The sequence below is a fragment of the Petaurus breviceps genome, unplaced genomic scaffold (assembly GCF_028583685.1).
Source record: "Petaurus breviceps papuanus isolate PSGF00001 unplaced genomic scaffold, PetGlider_PUasm1.0 186, whole genome shotgun sequence".
Classification (NCBI taxonomy): domain Eukaryota; kingdom Metazoa; phylum Chordata; class Mammalia; order Diprotodontia; family Petauridae; genus Petaurus; species Petaurus breviceps.
Window position 1 is genome coordinate 25,349,604 of NW_027185798.1, and position 21,549 is coordinate 25,371,152.

At 40.1% G+C, this 21,549-nt stretch overlaps 1 protein-coding gene across 3 annotated transcripts in view; it reads right to left on the reverse strand.

Annotated features, from left to right (window-relative positions):
- Positions 1 to 21,549, reverse strand: part of MYO1D (myosin ID) — a 423,241-nt gene that overhangs the window by 228,522 nt on the left and 173,170 nt on the right. For all 3 annotated transcript variants that reach the window (XM_069089918.1, XM_069089920.1, XM_069089919.1), the window contains exon 15: positions 11,866 to 12,032. In XM_069089918.1, the coding sequence (XP_068946019.1) occupies positions 11,866 to 12,032 (167 nt within the window). The remainder of the gene's footprint in view (positions 1 to 11,865; positions 12,033 to 21,549) is intronic.

Here is a 21,549-nt window from a genome sequence, read left to right on the forward strand (position 1 = left end):
TCCATCTCCTTAAATGGTCTACCTTATTCCTCTCCACCCATCAAGTACAACTGTGCCCCAAGGCTCTCTCAGTTCATGGCCTCCTGCTGTCTCTGACACTAGCAATCTCATCTCTTCTCATGATTACAATAATCATCTAAATGTGAAAAGAAATCCCCAGATATTAATATGAATATGAAATCAACACTAGTAATATTTTTGCTGTTTTCTCTTCTAAATTCCAGTCTCACATATCCAGTAGCTATTAAACATTTCCATGCTGATATCACATGGGTACCTCAAACTCAACATGTCTAAAATGAATTACATCATCTCCCTGCCCCCCAACCTGGCCCCTTTTCCAACTTTGTTTAGTCATTCAGGCTCAAAAGTTTGGAGTTATCACTGATCCTTCCTTTTTTTTTCACACTTCTCCCTGACTTCTTCCATCTAATTAGTTGCCAAGTCCTGTTTGTCTACCTGTACAGTATCTCTCACATTCGTCTCCTCCTTTTCATTAATACTGTCCCTTCCTTAACTCAGGCCCTCATTAGCTCTCAACTGGATGACTGGAAGGGCCTCTTAATCAGTCTGTCTGCACCAGTCTCTACCTTCTTCAATCCATCCTTCATACAGCTGCCAAATTAATTTCTCTAATGCAGAACGCACACCATGTCTCTCTCCTATTCTAACATTTTACTGGTCTCCTATTGCTGACAGGATAAAATACAAACTCCTTACCTTGACACTTGGACCTTTTGAGATTTGTCTTTAATCTAGCATTCAAGCCTCCCTTCCACTCCCACCCCACACTGCTCCCCGCCATGTACTCTACATTCCAGCCAAACTTAATTACTTGTCATTTCCCAATTTCATTCTGCCTTCTATCTTCCTACATTTACACAAACCATCCCTCTGAAGTTCTGAATTTATTCTCTCTACATCTCCAATTGTGAAAATCCTTTCTCCTTAAAGGCCAGCTCAGACATTACCTGCCTTCCCCTGTTATCCCCGATTTCCTCGCTTCCCTGCACCAAGCTGAACTTTTCTCTTCAAAATTTTTTGTCTACCTGGATCTTTATTTCCCCTACTCTAAGTCCTACAACAAGTAACACTTGTTTAGCACTATGTGCCAGGCATTTTACAATTATTATTTCATTTAATCCTTACAAAAACCCTGGAAGGTAGATTTTATTATGATGCCCATTTATACAGATGAGAAAACTGAGGCAAACAGGGTTAAGTGACTTGCCCAGGGTCACACAGCTAGTGAGTGTCTGAGGCCAAATTTGAACTCAGATCTTCCTGTCTCCAGGCCTATATTCATTGTGCCACCTAGTATGCTTTGTATCATGCCTGGACACATGTCTTATACTACCCCAAACCTCCTCCAGATGGAAAGTTCCTTGAAAAGAGGGGCAATGATAATTTTTGTCATTGTTCTTATCTCCAACAACAAATGAACTTTTTTGCTCTGTAGATATTTACTATTTCTTGAATTACACTGATGAACATATACCAGTATCTGGCAGTCCTTACACTGATAAAATCATAGGGCAGACCCCCCTCCTCTTCCCCAAGAAGGATTCCCTGTAGCTTTTTTGTTTTTCAGGTCATACTGTGGAATTACACCGAGCTGTGGTTCACTTAAACCTCTTTCGTACATCGATTATGATCAGGGGCCATTGCTGTCATGTACAGAATCTCAATGCCATAAAGGACCCCAGAGCCCACTGGTCCAACCTGAATCTCAACAAAGAGAGGGGACTGAAGTGTGTGCCTCTTCTCAACCTCTCCATCTGCCCATTCTGCCAGAACGTCTTCTTCTTTCTTCTTTAGGTGTCTGCATGCATTATTCAAGTGAATCTTTTTGTAATGGGTCCTAACATTTATCCAAGAATAGAAGCCATGCTTGTCAGACTGTGGTTTGCTGGCTTTGCTCTCTTCTATTTTCTGAGAACTGGGAGTATCTGCCTTCTCTTGTCTTGCATGGCTCTCCACTGTCCTCCATGAATTCTTCTGGTTCACAAGTAGTGACTCCATGGTTGCAGCTTGCGATACCTTCAGTACCTTGGTATGAGTTTTGTCTAGGCCTGAATTCATCAAGGGCATCTACATGTTCTCTTACTAACATATTCTTTTTTGGAGTTTCAACTCCTTCTTTGCCCTTTTTGTTCTCCTCTTTCAGCCTCCTGGGTCAAGAAAAAAGTCTGTTAATCCACGTTGCAGAGTAGGACCATCTTTTCTCCATTGTCTCTGAGGGTGGTCCCCTCTACCCAGAGCATCAGGTCCTCTTTCCTCCAGATAGGTTAAGCCTCACCCTTTGGTTTTCCTACCCTATCTCAAAGAGCCTCAACTCATTCTGGGCTCCAGACATCCTCTCCTGGCACTGTCCTTAGAGAACCATATCAAGCTTTTGTACTCATCCTCCATAATCTGCTGCTTGAGTGTATTTTCCACATTCCTTTTTAATATCTAGTCAGTCACTGAGATCCTGGATATTTACATTATTTTCTTTAGGCAATTATCCCTTCTCTCCTCATCTGAATTATATCTTTGTGTCTTTGAATTTCACTCTGAAGTATCATCAATCCCAGATCTTTATTTTCTCTAATATAAACCCTACCTACTCTGCTCCCCACTTTTCCACCCTCCCTTCCCTCTGCCCCCCAACCCTGCCTCTACTACATACTCTTGAGTGACACCAGCTTCTTGGCTACTCCAGGAACAGGAACACTCCACCTCCTGACCACACACTTTCACTGGCTGTCCCTGACATGCCAGGAATGCTCCCCCTACTCATCTCTGCTTCCTGATTTCCCCGGCTTCCTCTAAGTTGCAGATAAAATCTCATCATCTACAGGAAATCTTTTCTAGCCCCTCTTGATTGGAGTACTCTCCTTCCATGGATTATGCCCTACTTATCCTGTACATGCTGTCACCTCCAGTAGACTGTCTGCTCCTTAAGGGCAGGGACTGTCTTTTGCTTTCTTTGTATCTCCAGTGTTTAGCACAATGACAGGCACATAGTGAAAATTTGACAAATGCTTATTGGGTGACCTTCTCATATCATACTTATATATCTTGTAGATATCTTATCCTACTCCAACTCTCCTCCATTAGACTGCAGGAACGCATTATAAGACACTACTTCTGTTGCTACTACTAATAGCTGGCATTTACATAGCACTTTGAGATTTATGAAGCAATTTACATTCATGATTCTCATTTGAACTTCATGACCATGTGTTGGCATTACAGAGGGGTGGAGGCATTACAGAGAATATTTCACTGGGGAACACACAGGACACTGTGAGGTAATCCCTCCACCCGTCCAGGTCTATAACACAGAGCATTAAGTACCTAATGCAAAGAGGACTTAAGTAATACCCAAGGTCATGCAGCCATTCTGTACAAGAGGTGGGGCTTTGAAATCCTTTCTGGCTCCCAAGGCCAGCTCCCCCTCAATCCGTCTACAGAAAAGCGGCATGTCAAATGACTTTTTGTAAACACAATCTTTTTAAATTTTGTGCTATACTAAGTTATTTTGCAAAACAAAATATCCTTTTGTAGTTAGTATAAATGATCCTATTTAATCATCAGTCAGCCAACAAGCCTTTATTAAGCACTTCCTACGGACGTGCCAGGCACTAGTGCTAAAAGTGGCAATAACAAAGAGAAAGCCAGAATTGCTTCTGCCCTCACTAAGTTTACAGTTTAGTGGTGGAGATGTAAATAAATAGTTATGTACAGGATACATCAGAGTAGGCAGAAGGTAGAAGGGGAAGGCATTAGCATTAGGGAAAAAGCCTCCTGGAGAAGGTGGGATTGAGCGGAGTCTCAGTGTATGGGAGGAGGGAGGGCATTCTAGGTCAGAAGGAGAGCTTTCATTAAGGCAGAGTCCAGAGGTTAAGCGTTTTATGTGAGGAACAGTTAAGAGAACACCTGTGTTATCCAACTGTCAAGCTGGTGGAGGGGAGTCAAGGTTAAGAACAATGGAAAGAAAGGAAAGGTCCAGGTTGTGAACAGATATAAATGCTACGCAGAAGGCTTTATACTTCACTGTGGAATGTTGGAGTTTTGGGGTTTGTTTTTTTTTTTTTTTGCTAATAGAGGGGTCACATGGTCAGATGTCTATACCAGGAAAATCACTTTGGCAGTGGGATAGAAGATGAAATGGAGCGGTGACAGACTCCAGGCAGGGAGGGTACCCAGTTGGAACATTACTATAATCACTCATGGGTGAGGTGATGAGATCCTGGGGTAGGGCAATGGCTGAGGGAAAGGGATGAATACAAAAGATATATTCAATATTCTTGAAACAGAGCATACCGTGCAGCATCAGGAGAGAATACCCAAAAACAAACATGGCGCCTTTCTATACTCTCTGCCCCTTACTCTAATTACCTTTTGGTTGTTTTTCAGTTATGTCTAAGTCTTCATGACCCCATTTTGGATTTTCTTGGCAAAGATACTGGAGTGGCTTGCTACTTTCTTCTCCAGCTCATTTGACAGATGAGGAAACGGAGGCAAACAAGGTTAAGAGACTTGCCCAGGATTATGCAGCTAGTCAGTATCTGTGATTGTATTTGAACTCAGGTCTTCCTAACTCACAGCCCAGCATTCTATTCACCACACCATCAAGCTGACCCAACAAAAATCTTAAAAGGAAGAATGGACAGGATGACAGAGACAGACTGAATCTTAGGAGAGCAAGTCTGAATTACTTCACAGAGTGAAGGCATGGAGAAAAAAGCTAAGCAGAAAGAACACTAGACAGGAGTCAGAGGCCCTGGATTCCAATTCTGACTTTGTCCTTTATCAGCTGATGCCGATTCAGGGTCCACATGTCTTTCCATAAACCAGGGCAAATACTTTGCTGACCTCACAGGATTGTTGTGAAGATCAAGCAAAATCAATTCATGTGAAACTGCTTAAATTGATAGTTGAAAGATGTTATTCTGCAAATTTCCCCCTTATGTGTTTCTGGGGAGCCATCCAATTGTTTTGTTTATTTTCTGGCATCTTTACTAAAGGCAGCTGCAGGTAACATATTAGCCAGAATTGTTTTTAAGGCTCCCTAGATCAATGCTAAGCATTTCAATGGTCGATAAAATATGCCGAATCTGAATTTTTCTCCTGATGAATTAAAAAAACCAACAAGACATGGAAAGAAAAAATGAATAACAGCCTCAAATCACTTAAGAAAATAAATGTAGGATTTCTTTGAAAATATTTGCTATATTTGAGAATTAGTGAATAAATGGATCAAACTGTAAACAAGGGGACTATGTATTTTAAGAATAAAACAATTTAACGTCTGTAATTTCACCATAATTTTAATTATCAAAATTGTTTTATGATGAAACAAAAGCATAAGCAGTTTTAACTCTGCCCATTTTAAAGTCCATGATATAAAAAAAAGACTTAGTTCTTCAAGAAAGGAATAAAGCTATGTGAACAAATAATAAAAAATATAATAATTTTTTTAAAAAGGAAAAAAAAACCTGATTTATTATAAATTACTAAATTCCATTTTACCACAAATAAAAGGAGGTAAGGGGTTATAAACTGATGATGTCTTCAATGTCTTCTTTGCCTACTTGTTAATGTCTTCCCAGTCTAAAAAATGGACGGCTTCCCCAGAAACCTGCTCCCCCTCTCAAGCTCCATTTCTACCTCATTTTCCCACTCATTTGCTAAGCCCACAATGCACTTTGGCTTCTGTTGAAACTTCTCTAAGGTCAATAAGAAAACCCTTTCCCCATCCTTGTCCTTGATTTCCCTGTAACATTTGACACCTATAACCACAACATATGGGGACTCTTTTCTCTTGGCTTCAGTGATCCAACTCTGATGGGCTGGCCTGTAACAATAATGCAATATTCACAACACCCTCGGTAGTTATGAATATGCTGGTATAGTTGTGAATCACAAAATGTAACAGGTTCTCCACATGGAGGATAGAACCAAAGCCTTTATTTAAATACCAGAAAACTGAGTCCCAGAACCAGAAAGCCAAAGTCATTATAGAAACCATGAAGTTGGTACACATGGTTAATGTAGTGAACATTCACATTCCCAAACCTTCACAACAGAACAGGCTCCCTCAAGCAGGGATCCTTCTCGCTCATTCATGGTAGCTCCTCAGCCTGGTTCTTGGAAGTTCTCAGCAGAAATTCCCAGAGGAAAAGTCTCAGCAGAAAAAGGGTTACAGCAGAAGAAAGGTCTCAGCAGAAGCTCCAGCCTCCAGATGCTCACAGAGAGAAATTCTCTCTCTCCCCTGCAGCAGCTGCCCTGCCTCCGTGATGCTTACCCCAGGAAAATTTGTCTATCCAGCTTCTGCTCTTCCTTATATACGTATTAGCTCCTCCCTGTTCTGCCCCTTCCTGTTACATCAGCAACTTCCTCCCAAGGTGTTAACTACTTCTGTGTTAATTAAATAGCTTAAACAAGGTGCTAAGTACCTGTTTACTTGCCAATACAAAGGGGCATGGAAGATCTTCAGATTCCAATAACATTACATGGCCACTTTACAAGGACACTCTCAAGGTCTCTCTTAAGAACTTTGGAATTTATCGTGTGACACGGGGAGACATCGGCAGAGGACCACTCATCATGGCATGGCCACATCAGAGAAGGTGCTGTGCTCTATGAGCAAAGTGGGAATGAAATAGCACAAAAGAAACACCAAGTGTGCAGATTTGCAGAATCCACCCCAAATGTTCACATGGACTATTTTGTGCCCAGCCTGCGGTAGAACATTCCAAGTCTGTGTTGGTCTGATCAGCTACAGTTGGATGCACTGTAGCTTGACTCTAACATAGTGATGTCATTTTGGTCATCTTCAAGAATGAAGGACGAGAATCAGTAAATTCCTGGTTTCTTATCTCTCTGAAAGAAAATGGTGCCCTCGGTGGTCACATGAAAATTCAGAATGACAGCTGGGGTTTATACAGCACTTTTAAGGTTGGCAAAAGCACTTTACAAGTAGCACCTCACTTCAATCAATCATTAAACATTTATTAAACACCTACTACATGCCAGGAACTGTGTTAAACCCAGGGATACAAAGAAAGATAAGAACCAGTCCCCATCCTCAAGGATCTTGCAGTCTAATAGGAGAGATAACACACAAACAAATATATGCACAGCAGGGAAGAATTAAAAGACGGAAGGGGATACACCCAAGAGGGACTGAGAAAGTGTTTCTGTAAAACAAAGGTTCCCAAAGTGGGTGATACTGCCCCTTGGGGGGCACTAGAATGATTCATGACGGCAGTAGCAGCCTTGGGTGCAATTGGGGGGCATTGAATAAAAATAAGGGGTCAGTGAAAGCACAAGGAAAAAAGAAGAAAATTTTGAAAAAAACATTCCTACATGTTTCCTCTGTTATATAACAGAGTTAAAGTTGCAGTGATTATATTATTTTCCAAATAAACATACAAAATGCAAGTAATAACCAATCAGTGGTCAAGACCGCTGACAGGTCTTAACAAGCAAGTGCTGGCAGGTGAGCATGTGGTGCACTGTTGGAAAGTCCAGCATACATTGGCAGGAATATGTGCATGCAATGACTTATTTACAATATGATACCTTCTGGTTACATGATGCAATATTGCATCATCAAAATTTCAATGCAGGAACCCCCCCCCCCAATTTACAATAAATTATTAAATTTAAGACGTGTCATTTAAAAAAAAAACATTTCTATTTTTTTGGAAATGATGCAAATTTCAAAAGAAAAAAAAACACTAAATGGCTAAAGAAAGTAGATTTTGGGGTGTGGGGGGCAGTTTGGTTTTTTTTTAAGGGGGCAGTAGGCCAGATAAGTTTGGGAACCTCTGCTGTAAAAGATGGGATTTTAGTTGGGGCTTTAAAGAAGCCAGGAAAGTCAGCAGGCAGAGTTGAGAAGGGAGAGCCTTGCAGGCATATGGGACAGCCAAAGAGGATGCCCAGAGCCAAGAGATGGGAACAGCCAGGAGGCCAGTGTCACTGGATTGAAAAGTATGTGGTGGAGAGTTTAAGGCATAAGGAGACTAGAAAGGGATGAGAGGCTAGGGTATGAAGGGCTTTGAAGGACAAACACTGTATTTGATCTCAAGAGCCAACAGGGAGCCAGAGAATTTATTGAGTAGGGTTGGAGGTGGCACAATCAGATCCGCACTTTGGGAAAATCACTCTGGCAGCTGAACGGAGGAAGGACTGGTGTGGGGAGAGAGGAGGCAGGCAGATCCACCAGCAGACTATTAAACAGTCCAAGAGCGAGGTGGTGAGGGCTGCACCAGAACGGGGCAGTGTCAGAGGAGAGAAGTGGGCATGTTCTAGAAATGTTTCAAAGATGAAATAAATGGGCTTTGGCAACAGCCTGGGCATGGGGGTGGGGGGAAGGGTAGTGAGAAATAATGAGGACTCAAATACGACCGATCCTCACAACACTCCTTTCTCACTCAGGTGGTCTCATTTTCCTCATTTTACAGATGATATGAACTGAGGCAAACAGAGGTTAAGTGATTTGCCAGGGTTACACAGCTAATAAGTGCCTGAGACTGGATTTGAACTTGGGTCTTTCTACTTCAGGTCCAGCATTCTATCCAGTGCGAGAGGGAAAGGTCATGAGTTCTATTGTGGACATGCTGAAACTGAGAAGACTGTGGGACATTCAGTCTGAGACTGATGCAGCTGGTGATGCAGGATTGTAGCCCAGGAGAGAATAGGGCTGGATATGTATTTGTGGGAATCGTTTGCACAGACATGACAATTGAACCCAAGAAAAAGGGTATACAGAAACTTTTTGGCAAATGGCTGTTCTGTGAAGCCTGTGGACCCCTTCTCAGAATGGTGTTTTTAAGTGCATAAAATACACAAGATTGTAGAAAACAATTATATTGAAATATTAAAAAAATATATTCATGGACCCCAGATCAAGAATGTACATTTGGAGAACAGAATGGGATCTAGTTAGGAATAACTTTGGTTGAGTAATGATGTCAAAAGTCATATTACAAGGGATTGAGAAGTGAACAAAGAGTAGAGGAAGTGGGGGCAAGGAGCACAAACAGCTTTTTTCTAGAAGTTTATCAGCAAAAAGGAGAGACATAAAATGTGAGGTGATGTCAGGGTGATTGAGGTGAGAGTCAGATCTGGGGAGAAGTAGAGCTCCTAACTAATCTGGGACAGAGCAATTTCTTTAGTGGTGATGGGAAAAGGAAGACATATTACAAGTGGCTGGAGTGTAAGTGGGTATTGAAAGCGAGGCAGTGAATGGAGATTGTTCTTTCTGGAAAGACACAAAGGTCTGGCAGGCACGAGCATAGCCCCAAAACAGGATTGTAGTGGCATGAATTTATATTGTCCTTTTCCTTCAAGGGGCTCAAGTATGGTGAAACATAGGCATGTTCTCAGACTACATATTTTCCTGCAATCCTACAGGGACGAACCCTTAACCAAAAGAGAAGGTGATATGCAGAGTAGTTAAAATGACTTCCTGAAATCTACAGCTACATAAAAATAGAAGCAAAAGTCATTCTGTTCCCTTGGCTTAGTAATAAGTGGTATGCTAATGGGTTTAGTACTTTCAAACTTGGTTATAGTGAAAATTCCCATTTCTGAAAATGCTCTAATTAATATGAGATTTAATATCTGAGGGCACATACTTCAGATATTAAATATCTGAGGGCGCATAACAGTTTGAGCAAAAGCAATCCCATTATAAAAATACAATAATAAAAACAAAATCCTCTCTAAAATAATTTGATTCACAAGGATAAGAAATTTTTTTAAAACTATGATAACTGTATTATACAGGGGGAAAAAATCCATCAGGATAGAGAGAGGGCTAGATGACACAGTTAGACAAGGGAACCAAATGTTAGGATGCATAATGTGAAGAGATGAACAAACCAAACAATGACCCATTAAAAAAGGGCAAGGCTGGGCAACCAGAAAATTTAAAAAACCAAACCAAACCTAAGTAAGTGGTGTAAAAAATGGAAACAAAGGCCAATATTTGAGAAATATTATATGCAGCAATGGCCCAAGCAAGTTGGAAAAATTTCCAGACATTCTGTAAAAATTGGATGACACCACCATATTGCTCGTAAAGGTTTTCCACTTGTCTAACAAAATCAATGCAAAGTCACTCTTCTCTCCTTCTCCAAGGCAAAGCGCATGACCCTGGTGCCTTAGCCAATCACAGTCTGCATGGTCCTGATAATTAGAAAGCTGAACTCAGAATAAACCTGCCATTTGACAGCATCTTTTCCTCCTCCAAAGACCTCCGAAGCTTTCAAGGTCACTGGTACATGAAAAATCCCTGTTTCTCTCTATAAAAGATATGAAGATAAAGACAAGTGACAAGTAGAACCTGAGTTTAAACCAATAATCCTTAATAAAAGAATAGAATAAAAGACAAGAAATCCCTGGAAAAGACTTGTATGAGCAAAGAGCAAGATACTTCTCTTAGTTCCACTGTCTGCTGGTCTAATGGCCCTCTAGCTTCCATTCCACCCCCACTTTCCATTAAAGTATATGACTGAATGCTTTGGGAGTTCAAATAGAAAAATACTGAAGGACATAATGAATCAGTAAAGCAATGTATTTCCATTTCATATGTGGTTTGAGGAACTAGTTTTTTCACTTTATAGTGACATGCAATTTAAAGCAGAAACTGGACCCATGCAAAATAAGAGGCTGGATTTTTCCAGAAGCATATTTCTAGCCAAAATAGATGGTTCTAGGGGAAGGTAGATGATACGGTATATAAAGCACCAGGAATCAGGAGGGCCTGAGTTAAAATTTGACCTCAGACACTTACTAGCTGTGTGACCCTGGGCAAGTCACTTGACCCTAATTGCCTCCCCTCCTCCCCCAAGATGGTTTTGGTGGGATAGGTTACCTAGTAAAATACTGATTCAAAATGCTTATTTAAATAAATGCTAATGATATATGAGGTGCTTTTTGAGCTTTCCAATTTCATGGTTACTGATGGGATCCCACTAAACTTCATTTTCAAAATCCCTTCTCTACCAGCAAATGAATTAAGAGTTGATTTTCTCCTTAATATAATAGCAAATCTGAGCAAGTCTGAGGACAAAGCGAGGTGAAAAAAATAGAAAAAGCTGATTGAGTATATTTATATAGTTTGTAATTCATCATCAATAGCCTTGGTCTTTACTGCTGTCTCTCTCACTTTTCCCATCTGCCCCTCAGAGGTGGAGCCTTGCATCCTACCAATTCTAATCATATATTTCCCATCTCCAGTTTGGTTCAGGCCATGCCCTCATCCATTTCCCCAACTCTCATGGTACTATTTAACCTCCATTCATTTCCCATAAGTTGCATTTAGAACATACAAATAAACAGCTCTGCATTGGGCATAGAGAATTGGGATCTAAATCTTACTATTAAAATTTTTGTGTTTGCAAGATAATGCAAGTAGATAATTTTTAGCTATAAATGCTCAAGAAGGAGGCCAAACTAAAACTACTTTTTAAAGCTGAAATATGAGTCTAACCAGGAAAACTGACAGTTTAGAGACAAGTGTCCTAAAAAAAAAATCTTTGTCTAAGGTTTTTGTTTTTAGTTCAAAAGTCTTCACTTAATGATGATATTTTACATTTTAAATGCTCTTTAAATTAAATATTCTAAAATATTCTTGAGCTTCTTAAAGAATCACTCTCTTTGTTGCTCCCTGCAAAGCTGAATTTTAAAGCCCTCATCTCCTTTCCCCAAGAAAGGATGCACTATTCTCCAAGACTCATTCATGTCAATAGATGAGGGACATCTTTCACTGGTTCTAGGATTTACTCATCGTTTCCATCATCTCAAAGATGAATGTTAGGAAGATTATCTTGTTCACAAGGTACTTTGAAGATCCCTGCTTACCTGTGAAGGAACTTCTCATAGGTCTGACGGTAAGCAAATCCAGCCCGCCGCACTCTCACGTTTTCCAGTAACCCAAGATACTCCACCTGATGCCGGCATCGCTCTTCATCAAACAGCTGGGGGGACTTTTTGTCATTTGGTTTAATGCAACGTACATAATATGGTTCCTTAGGAGATACAAAGTGCATACGATAAGTTTTGCTTGAGAATTAACTCAGACTAATGCAATAATCATGCAACTTGTCCTGATTATATTGTGTTCCCTTTATTAAACAGAAACCAATTATTGATATTAAAAATAACTTGAAGGGCTCAGTGGAAAATGCAACTCTTCACAATGGTGACTGGTACCTCCATCTTACCCAAATGTTGTGTGATTAGAGTGGCTAAGTCATGGTCACAAACAGAGGACAAGACAGTCAGCATAAGGTATGTTCCCTGCTATTGTGGGACCTAACGTCTACTGTATATATTTTTACAATCTGCCTAAACTATGTGAGATCCTGGCCCTGGAGTTAGATGGTTTTCCCACTTACCTATATTTCTCCTCACCTGGTTCTTCAAAATGCTTTAATCTACCACACATCATTTCCTTTATCTTGCACCCTTCTGAGACCACTGTATACAATTATAGTCACGGCAGAAAAGTCTAAAAATGTTTTCAACAGAGAATGACTCTGATACTGATGAGGGTTTGTAAATGCATCTCCTGTAAGACTTTTCATTAAATATAATTCATTGGAAACAGATTAGAAAAGCACTTTGTAAAGAGCTTAGAAAGCTGGGGTTAAAATCATATTCCTTGAAATGGAATTCTATGTGTAATTCTTGAAAACCACTGGCTTAGCTGGGGAGCGCTGGTAGTCATTGCTGGGCATCCCTTATTAAGAACCAGAAGCTCTTTCAAGCTCTTTGGGAAAGCATTGTAAAACAACTAAAATCTAACACTTAATAAAAATACTTTCCATTTAATCAATTTTCTGTCCATTTATGTTTTGCTCTTTTTTCTTTAGAAATAATCAGTCTGATTGAGCCTAATACACTAGAAATTCTACCTATTATGCTCAATGATAAATGTCAGAGCCATAGTAATATGTAATTTCTGGAGGAAAGAAAAGAAACAAATCTCACAATCTTCAATCCTATCTTGTCCTTACTTTATCCTTATTAAAAGTCATCTCAAGTCAGTCAAGAGGCATTTATTAAGCACCTACTACATGCCAGGCACTGTGCTAAGCTCTTTGGGAGCCCCAAACAACTCTGCTCCAACAAGACAGGGGCAGGATCACTTGAAAATAGCCAATGGAGGGGTGGTTAGGTGGCAAAGTGAATAGAGCAACAGTTCTGGAGTCAGGAGGACCTGAGTTCAAATCCTCAGACACTTGACTCAATTACTAGCCATGTGACTTTGGTCAAGTCACTTAACCCAATTGCCCTCCAAAAAGCAAAAAAAAAAAAAATAGCCAATGGAGGGAAGTCACATGAAAGGGGGATTCAGAGAGGCTTCCTGTACAATGTGGGGTTTTGGCTGGGTCTTGAAGGAAGCCAGGAAACAGAAGAGGAAGAAGAGAATTCTAGGCATGGGGGATAGCCAGTGAAAGCACTCCAGGTCAGGGATGGAGTATCTTGTGTGAGGAACAGCAGAAGTCAGTGTTACTGGATCCCAGAGGACATGGAGGCAAGTAGGCTAAAAAGACTGGAAAAGAATGGAGGGGCCAGATTATGCATGGCTTTGGAAGCTAAACAGAGGGTTTTATCTTTGATCTTGGAGGCAAAAGAAAGCCACTGGAATTGACTGGGGGACCAGGTGACATGGTCATACCTGTGCTTTAAGAAGATCAATTTGACAACTGAAAGGAGAATGGACCTTAAGTGGAGAGAGATGGGGCAAAGAGACTATCAGGCTATTCTCAGTACAGGTGTGAGGAGATGATGGACAGCACAAGGGCGGTGCCAGTGGACAGCTGGGTGGTACAGCGGATAGAGCATTGTGTTTGGAATCAAGAAGACTCATCTTCATAGGTTAAACCTAGCCAAGGACACTTACTATGTGACCCTGGGCAAATCACTTAACCCTGTTTGCCCCAGTTTGCTCATCTGTAAAATGAGCTGGAGAAGGAAATGGCAGACCACTCCAGGATCTCTGCCAAGAAAACCCCACACAGAGTCATGGAGACATGACTGAACAACAACAGAACATGAAAAATGTAGCTCCATACACATAATTCATGTGAGATTATAGGAAATGTACTAAGATACTAGAGAATGGGGACTACCGCAATTTAGCTTGTTTTGAACAGCACCAAGGCAAAGGTCCACTTTCATTCATTCAGGCGTTTACTGTCTACACAGCACTGTTAGGTTTTTGAAGTAAGATGAGATAAATAAACGTGTCTGTTATCTGCAACTTATCACTTTTCTTCCTAAAACAGAGCACTCAAATGAAGATGCTACTCAACGGGCAGTGTGATTAGGGTAGATTACAACAACGCTATCATTTTCCTAAACCTAAACACTATGTTTCTTGCAGACTGCAGAACCTTCTAAGATCAAAGGTAAATATATGAACCTTAAAAAAAAATGAAGTGGTTTTGGGCAGTGTGGAGATGAAAAAAAAATCACTGGCTCTAGATTTAGAAGATGTAGGTTCAAATCCTACCACTGACACATACTGCCTATATGACCTTGGACAATGCATTTCATTTCTCTGGGCCATTGTCTCCTCATGGGTAAAGTGAAAGGTTTAAACTACACTGTCAGCGGTGTCCCTTTCAGCTCTATATGTATGATTCTATAATGTGATCCAAAATATCCAGGAAAGATAATCTAACAGAGTTTTTAGGATGATTAGTGATTGTCCTGGTAGAAGGAATGTAATGAAGATGTCTGGAGCTGAATACTGAAGGATGGAATAACTCATGTTTCACAGAATCACAGACTCTTCGACGTCAGGAAGGTTATTATACTCTTGAGGCGATTGAGTGTAATCTGCACCTGACAATTAATCCCTTCTACAACACGCCTCACTTGAACATCTCCATAGAAGGGGAACTCACTACTTCCTTAGAATGCTCATTCCACTTTCAGACAGCTCTGATTATCAGGAAATTTTTCTTTGGAGTGAGTGGCAATGCTCTCTGCAGATTCCATACACTGTTCTTACTTGTGTCCTCCAGGGACAAGCAGGACAAATTAAATCCTTTTGTGTGATAAACCTTCATAAATTTGAAGAAAGCTATTATGTTTCCACCTAACTCTTTTCCTTTTCCAAGGGTAACCATCCCCAGTTACCTCTAACTGATGCCTGGATCCATATCTTGGATATAGCTGATGTTCAAGAAATCTTTCTCGGTTACTTTGCTGAATTGACACTTTACTATCTCAGTCACCCTCTTCCAGACATTCTTTGATTTGTCATTGGCCTTGTCTGTTGCAATAAAAGTCTTCAAGTATTTAAAGGGCTGGCCTATTGAAGACGGATGTGACCTGTTTGTAAGGCATCAGAGGGCAGAACCAGGCAGCTGGCAGAATCAGATGTATAAAAGTTACAAAGAGGCAAATGAAGATCATGTTGAGACAAACTTCCTCACAATTAGAACTGTCCCGAAGTGAAAGGAGTTGCCTAAAGAGGAAGTTGCTTCCCCCCCTTGGAGGTCTTCAAGCAAAGGCTGGAGGGTTCCCTGTCAGGTATGTTGTAGTTAGGATTCCTTTGGTGTAAGGACTGGACTAGATGTTTGCTGAGGCAGGTTCTTTCTAACACTCCAACCTGTGATTCCTAGAACTGAACACAGTGCTAGAAATGTGGTCTGACCAGGGACTGCCATTTCCCTTGTCATCATCAACACTGTGCTTCTCTTAATGTATCTGAACATCAGATTCATTTTTTTTTGATTGGCGTATCCTACTGTTGACTCACTGAGTTTGCAGTCCTTTAAAAACCCCAGATCTTTTCAGAGACAAGCTGATATCCAGCAGTTCCTTCCTCATCTTATGTTTGCAAAGCTGGTTTTGTGAACCCGACTTTAGGACTTGAAATTTTATCTTCATAGATTTGGTCCAAGGTTCAAGTTGTTGAGATCTGTAGTTTCCATCTTTGTCATAAGTTTGTGAGTCCTCTTAGTCTTAGAGCACTGGACATTTGATAAATGTGTCATCTGTAGCAATAAATGTTTATTCCCTCTCCCTCATGCTTTTATCCAAGTCACTGACATGTAAGTTAAATATCACAAGGCCAAACAGATCCCTGGGAGCACTCAACTAACTTCATGCTTCTAAACTGGCATCAAAGTGCTAATGGATACCCCCAAGTTGGGTCATTTATTCGGTTCTAAATCTACCCAATTACCCCCCTGCCTAGCATGGGAGACTTTGGCAAGCACCAAGAATCTTGCTGACTATCTTCATTTCCTTTCTTTTGGTCAGGGCTATAAAACTAAATAGGTTAATAGCAGTTTCTTTATCTACTTAGTTAAGTAAACTTGTCAAAAAGAAAAAGAAAGGACAGAAGAGTAAAAGAAAGAAAAGAAGGAAGAACAGAAGGAAGAAAGAGAAAGAAAGTTTTCCTAGCAATTTAGATGCACTATATTATTTTTATAAAATATGTTCTGAGATTTTTGCCAGGAATTAATGTAATGCTTTAAAATTTACAAAACAATTTCTTTACAACAACCTTTGAGGTAGGCACTACTTATCATCTCTGTTTTCTAGAAGATGAGAGGTAATTGTAGAATGGTGCACAGAGAGCCACTCTAGAGGCCAGGAAGCCCTACTTAGGTTGACGTCCCATTTCTGACACACATGGGCAGTGTGACTCTGGGCATGTTAACCTCTCGTTGCTGTAAGATAACTCTACAAGATTCTAAGTTACAAAGAAAGTACAGACCGACAGTGGTAGAGGGAGCTCCCTTCACCAACGAATTCCTCTCTCCTTAAGCCTATCCTTGTTGCTATCCTCTACAAAAGATGAAGCTTAAGTTCAGAGCAGAGAAGTGATTTTCCCATGTTTCTCTGGTTTTTGACAGTCAGAGCTAGTTTTCAGGTCTCTCCTGACTCCCACATCGGCACCTTTGCTATTACATATTAATACAATAATATAGCAGTTGTAGCCCTGGGTTTGGGCAAGTAGAAGAGAGATTTAATTGCAAACAGGAGGAAGAGCATAAGTCAAGATCCAGCAATGGAAACTAACAAGTTATAACTGCAGGACAACATGGAAACTTGTTGGAAAGGAATGGAAAAGTTGGGTTGGGAAGTAACATCAAGAGTGGTAGCTATGTAAGAAGAAGACACGAATACCAAAATGATGATTTTTTTTCATATTATCAAATGGCGATCAGGAACAGATTATTATCAAGTGGAGTAATAAGACATAAATTATACTTGAGAAATATTATCTTGCCAGTTGTGTACCAGGATAACATCCAAGAATGACCACAAGCAGAGAGATAAGCTAACAGACTTTTGTGTAACTCTTGTGTGAGGTGAGGAGAACTTGGATGAGGAGAGTGAATGTTGAAATGCAGAACAAATGCTATGTTGAGGACGAATAACAAACCCCCCCAAAACATGGTTGTTGGTGAGATGGGAGATCAAAGAAGAGGAATGAGTCTAAGCCAACCTTCAAGGTTAGGAACCTGAGGAGCAGGAAGACGTTTGTTGGTGTCAATGAAGGAGTTGGGGTCAATGACCTTAGAAATGGGAGAAAGAACACTGGTTTTCTTTTTTTTTCTTCAATTTTTCAAATGTTTTATTGGTGCTTTTGTCCCATATGTCACTGACCATCAAGCCACCATCCTGTAACCCTAAGTAGATGTGCTTTATAATAGAACGTTGGTTTTCAATATTAATTTTCCTGTGTTAGCAAGACCTTGAAGCAATGATGGTATAGGGGCAATTGGGAATTTGTAATTAGAGAGGTAGTAAGTTTTAACTGAGTGATGAAGATTTAAGAACTAAAACCATGAAATGAGCAGCTGAATTTCCTAGGGGAATGGGCACATGGGAGTAGAGGGCCTTTGGGCATGTCCAGGATAAGATGCTTTTCTATTAAATACTTAATGATACTTCTGAATAAAATTACACTTTCCATTGCATTTTTAGTAATAATGCAAAATGGTAAACTGACTACTAAAAATGTGATGCTTGTTTGTATAACAGACACTGGACAAATGAAACCGTTTGGAAGACTTTGACAATAACTAAAAGAGCATCTGTCTTGGTCCAGATGTTAAATTTATTCTTTAGCCCTATAAATAAAGAATACTTTATCAAACTATGCCAAGTTATTAAAGTTAAAGTACACATCCCTCCATTCTGTTAATAAGTAAACCATAACCATGGGAAATGACATTTAGGATTGATCATAATCACTCTTAGGTGGTTTTGTTTAGCTGAAACATGATGTAAAATATAGGCACACTATTATGTAGGCAGGTTATTATGTATTTTTTTTTAAGTTTCTATTAGTGCACACTGGCAGCAGGATGGATACAGAGTCAGTCTTGAAGCCAGAAGAGCTGAGTTCAAGGAACACACCTCTTGGTGCCCTGAACAATTTTTATAAGACAGAAAGTTAGAGAAGGTACCAACCTGCACTGGTAGAGGGAGTTTCCTTATCCAAGAATTTCCTAAACCAATTAATTCACAGGTTGAGTATCCCTATCCTTATTCATACATAGAGTTAAAATACATTTTCAATCATAAGTAACCACTTATTTGTTTTTCATCCAGTAACTCACTGACTATAGGGAAACCTAAATTTAAAATTTAATGGAACATAAGGGGAAAATTATTTTTATACAAAAACCTTAGTGAGTGTTCAAAATACAACTGCTCAAAGCTATTCACCTGGACATACTCAAGGCTTCTCACCTCCCCTTTTCCTCCCTCCCCCCGCAAACTCTCCCTGGTTTGCTTTCTTATGTTTTCATTGTCAGGAGATGTGTAAGTGAAAGAAGGGTAGGTTTGCAGTTATGGATGAGGGGGAGTGGAACACGGTCTATGGAGAAGGAGTGCGCTGCAGACAGGCTGTAACTTGAGAGAGCCCTTGGTGCCAGGAGCAAAACAAACCTAAGGTAAAATTTTGCAGTTCTGCCCAGGATGCAGCAAGAAATCAGGCAAATAAGGGTAGACTAGGACATCCCGAGTGTAGAAGGCTTTTGTGTATGAATTTGTGGATCTTGGAGTGCTTTATTTTTCTTGCAAGTATAATCAGATGGTTCTACAGTCTTTTAGTGAGTTTAAACATCTTTTTAGAGGCTGTGTGGTATAGTGGATAGAGTTGGCTTTAGCACCAGGAATACCTTAGTTCAGGCCTTGCTTCTGACCCATAGTGGGTGTGACCCAGGCCACACATCACTGAAATTCTCAGAGCTCTAGAAAACTCTTTAATATTTGAAATCGCAGAGATCTGTATAGGTAGAGGGATCTACCTACACAGGTAGAAATTGCAGAGATCTGTATACCTGTATAGGTAGAGGGTTCCACCTTCCCTGAGAGCTTGATGTACCCTATTGCCTGCCCTACCATCGCTTGAAAAGCTAATAATTTGAACATGAGGATATCCTTTGTCTGGAGATGGAGAATGTTTTAGATTCAGTAAAGTGGTTTTTTTGGTTGACATATTTTCTTTTGACACTACCCACGGGTCTGAACAAACACCCAGACAAAGCCTATCCACAAAGTACATGTCTATTGTATTCGTGAGAGCCAGACATGCCTTCTACCTCCCTCTAACTGGGGGCTAAAGCCATCTGTCATTATAGAACGGTGAATTTTGTACAACTGTTACCATGTTTGGTGGTTAAAAGGATTTCGGCCTCTAATACAGTACAGAGATTACATTCTCTCAGGTCACAGCATTACATTTGGGACGTTAATCGTCAAGAATTAAAGAAAGTAAACTACTTTAGAAACATTTACAATATAAGGTTTTTCTATTCCATATCTTTGAAAGGCTTCAGAAAGGCCAGTGGGGGTAGAGGCCCAGTGATTTCCAGCTGAAGGAAGAGGAGGCACATTAAGTCAACTATGGCTGGAAGGGTAGTAAGGTAGTGAGTTTTTATACAAGGAACATACAGGTGAATCATAATACACTGTACCTGTACTATGAGCTAAGAAGGTAAAGATTAAAGGCACAACTAGAATGGTATTCAAGTATGAAATATTACTGCCCTTTGTATTAGAGGAAGTCATTGCTTATCAAGCATTTGTTTCTGCATGTGAAGATAAGGCTAAGAAATCATCTGTATGCTTAGCATTATTTCCGAAATTACATATACATAAGGAGAGCATCAGGTGGTTACAACAATAGCCATTGTGTGTAAAGCTTGTCTGCATTCATAAGTCTGTTTCTTCTCCATTCTCCCTTGCCAATGATTGCTGAACCTCGAACCATCTATGATTCTTCCTTCCCAGAATTCCATAATCATCAGCTGCAATCTTTAAGGTGGTAGATCTGCTAAGGATCCAGCCCCTACACAACTTCTGCATTGCCCCTAGTTGCATGAATGTTCACTTTGAACTGGCCTACTGGTCACCTTCTAAGACTCCATTGCTGCTCATCCTGACTCTCTCCTTTGTGAAAATTTTGATTTGCAGACAGAATAGTAACAGGGATCATGATACAGACAATGAAGATACTCTCTGCTTTGAAGACTTATGGTTCCATCTGAAATCTGAAATCTAAAGGCACACTGATGTCATTCTGCCAGCTGGCCACCTGGAATGGTGGCTTTGTTTTCTGCCATTTTGTAGTAGACTTAGTAGTGTCCAAGTTATGGACTATCACTTCTTTAGGGGTGTGTGTGCGCGTGTGTGTGCACGCGCACACGCGTTCATGCATACAAACTCATGTAAGCAGGGTGTCTCTAGCGCAGTTTATATGATTTTACTTTTTTTCATGTTTATTATCAATTTAAGGCACTGCACTGACTCTGCAAACCCATCCCACAACCAAGAGGTTTTCTGGGCTCGTTTTTTAGAAAGGTCATAGAACATTCAAGTTTCTTCATTTTAAGCCCAAGGACCTCTGATGAATCTCACACTCTTTTGGGTTAGAAGTATTCTGAAAATCTGGATGTCTAGCCAACCACCAGCTTTCACATAATTTGTTAGATTCTGAAAAGTTCGTATCATACTGCTTTAGTCCAGTGATGAAAGGGAGTGGATTGCACAAGACACCATTACTTGTGACCTAACTGGAAACACATGTTATGGAACATGCTTATGATTTTAATCAATTTTCACTGATTAGTCAAACCTACTTATAAACACCTAGGCAGTTAAGTGGTGCAGTGGATAGAGTTTTGGCCATGGAGTCACAAGACCCAAGTCTGAATTCTGCTTCAGACTTTTACATAACTGTGTGACCCTGGCCAAGTCACTTAATCTTTTTCAGTCAGATTTTCTTCAACCACAAAATAGGGATAATAAGCACCTACTTCCCAGGGTTGTTGTGAAGATCAAATGGGATAACACATATAAAGTTCTTTGCAAACCTTAAAATGCTAAATAGATGCTAGTTATGAATACCCACAGTACAATTCTATAGCTGATAACAAATATACCTTGGAAGGCAAGGAAAACTGAGTTGAGATGTTGATTTTTAATTTTGTTGGGATCTAAATACTATAGTTACAAAGATCATGTCTTTTATATCATGTGGTGATCTCAAATTAAAAATCA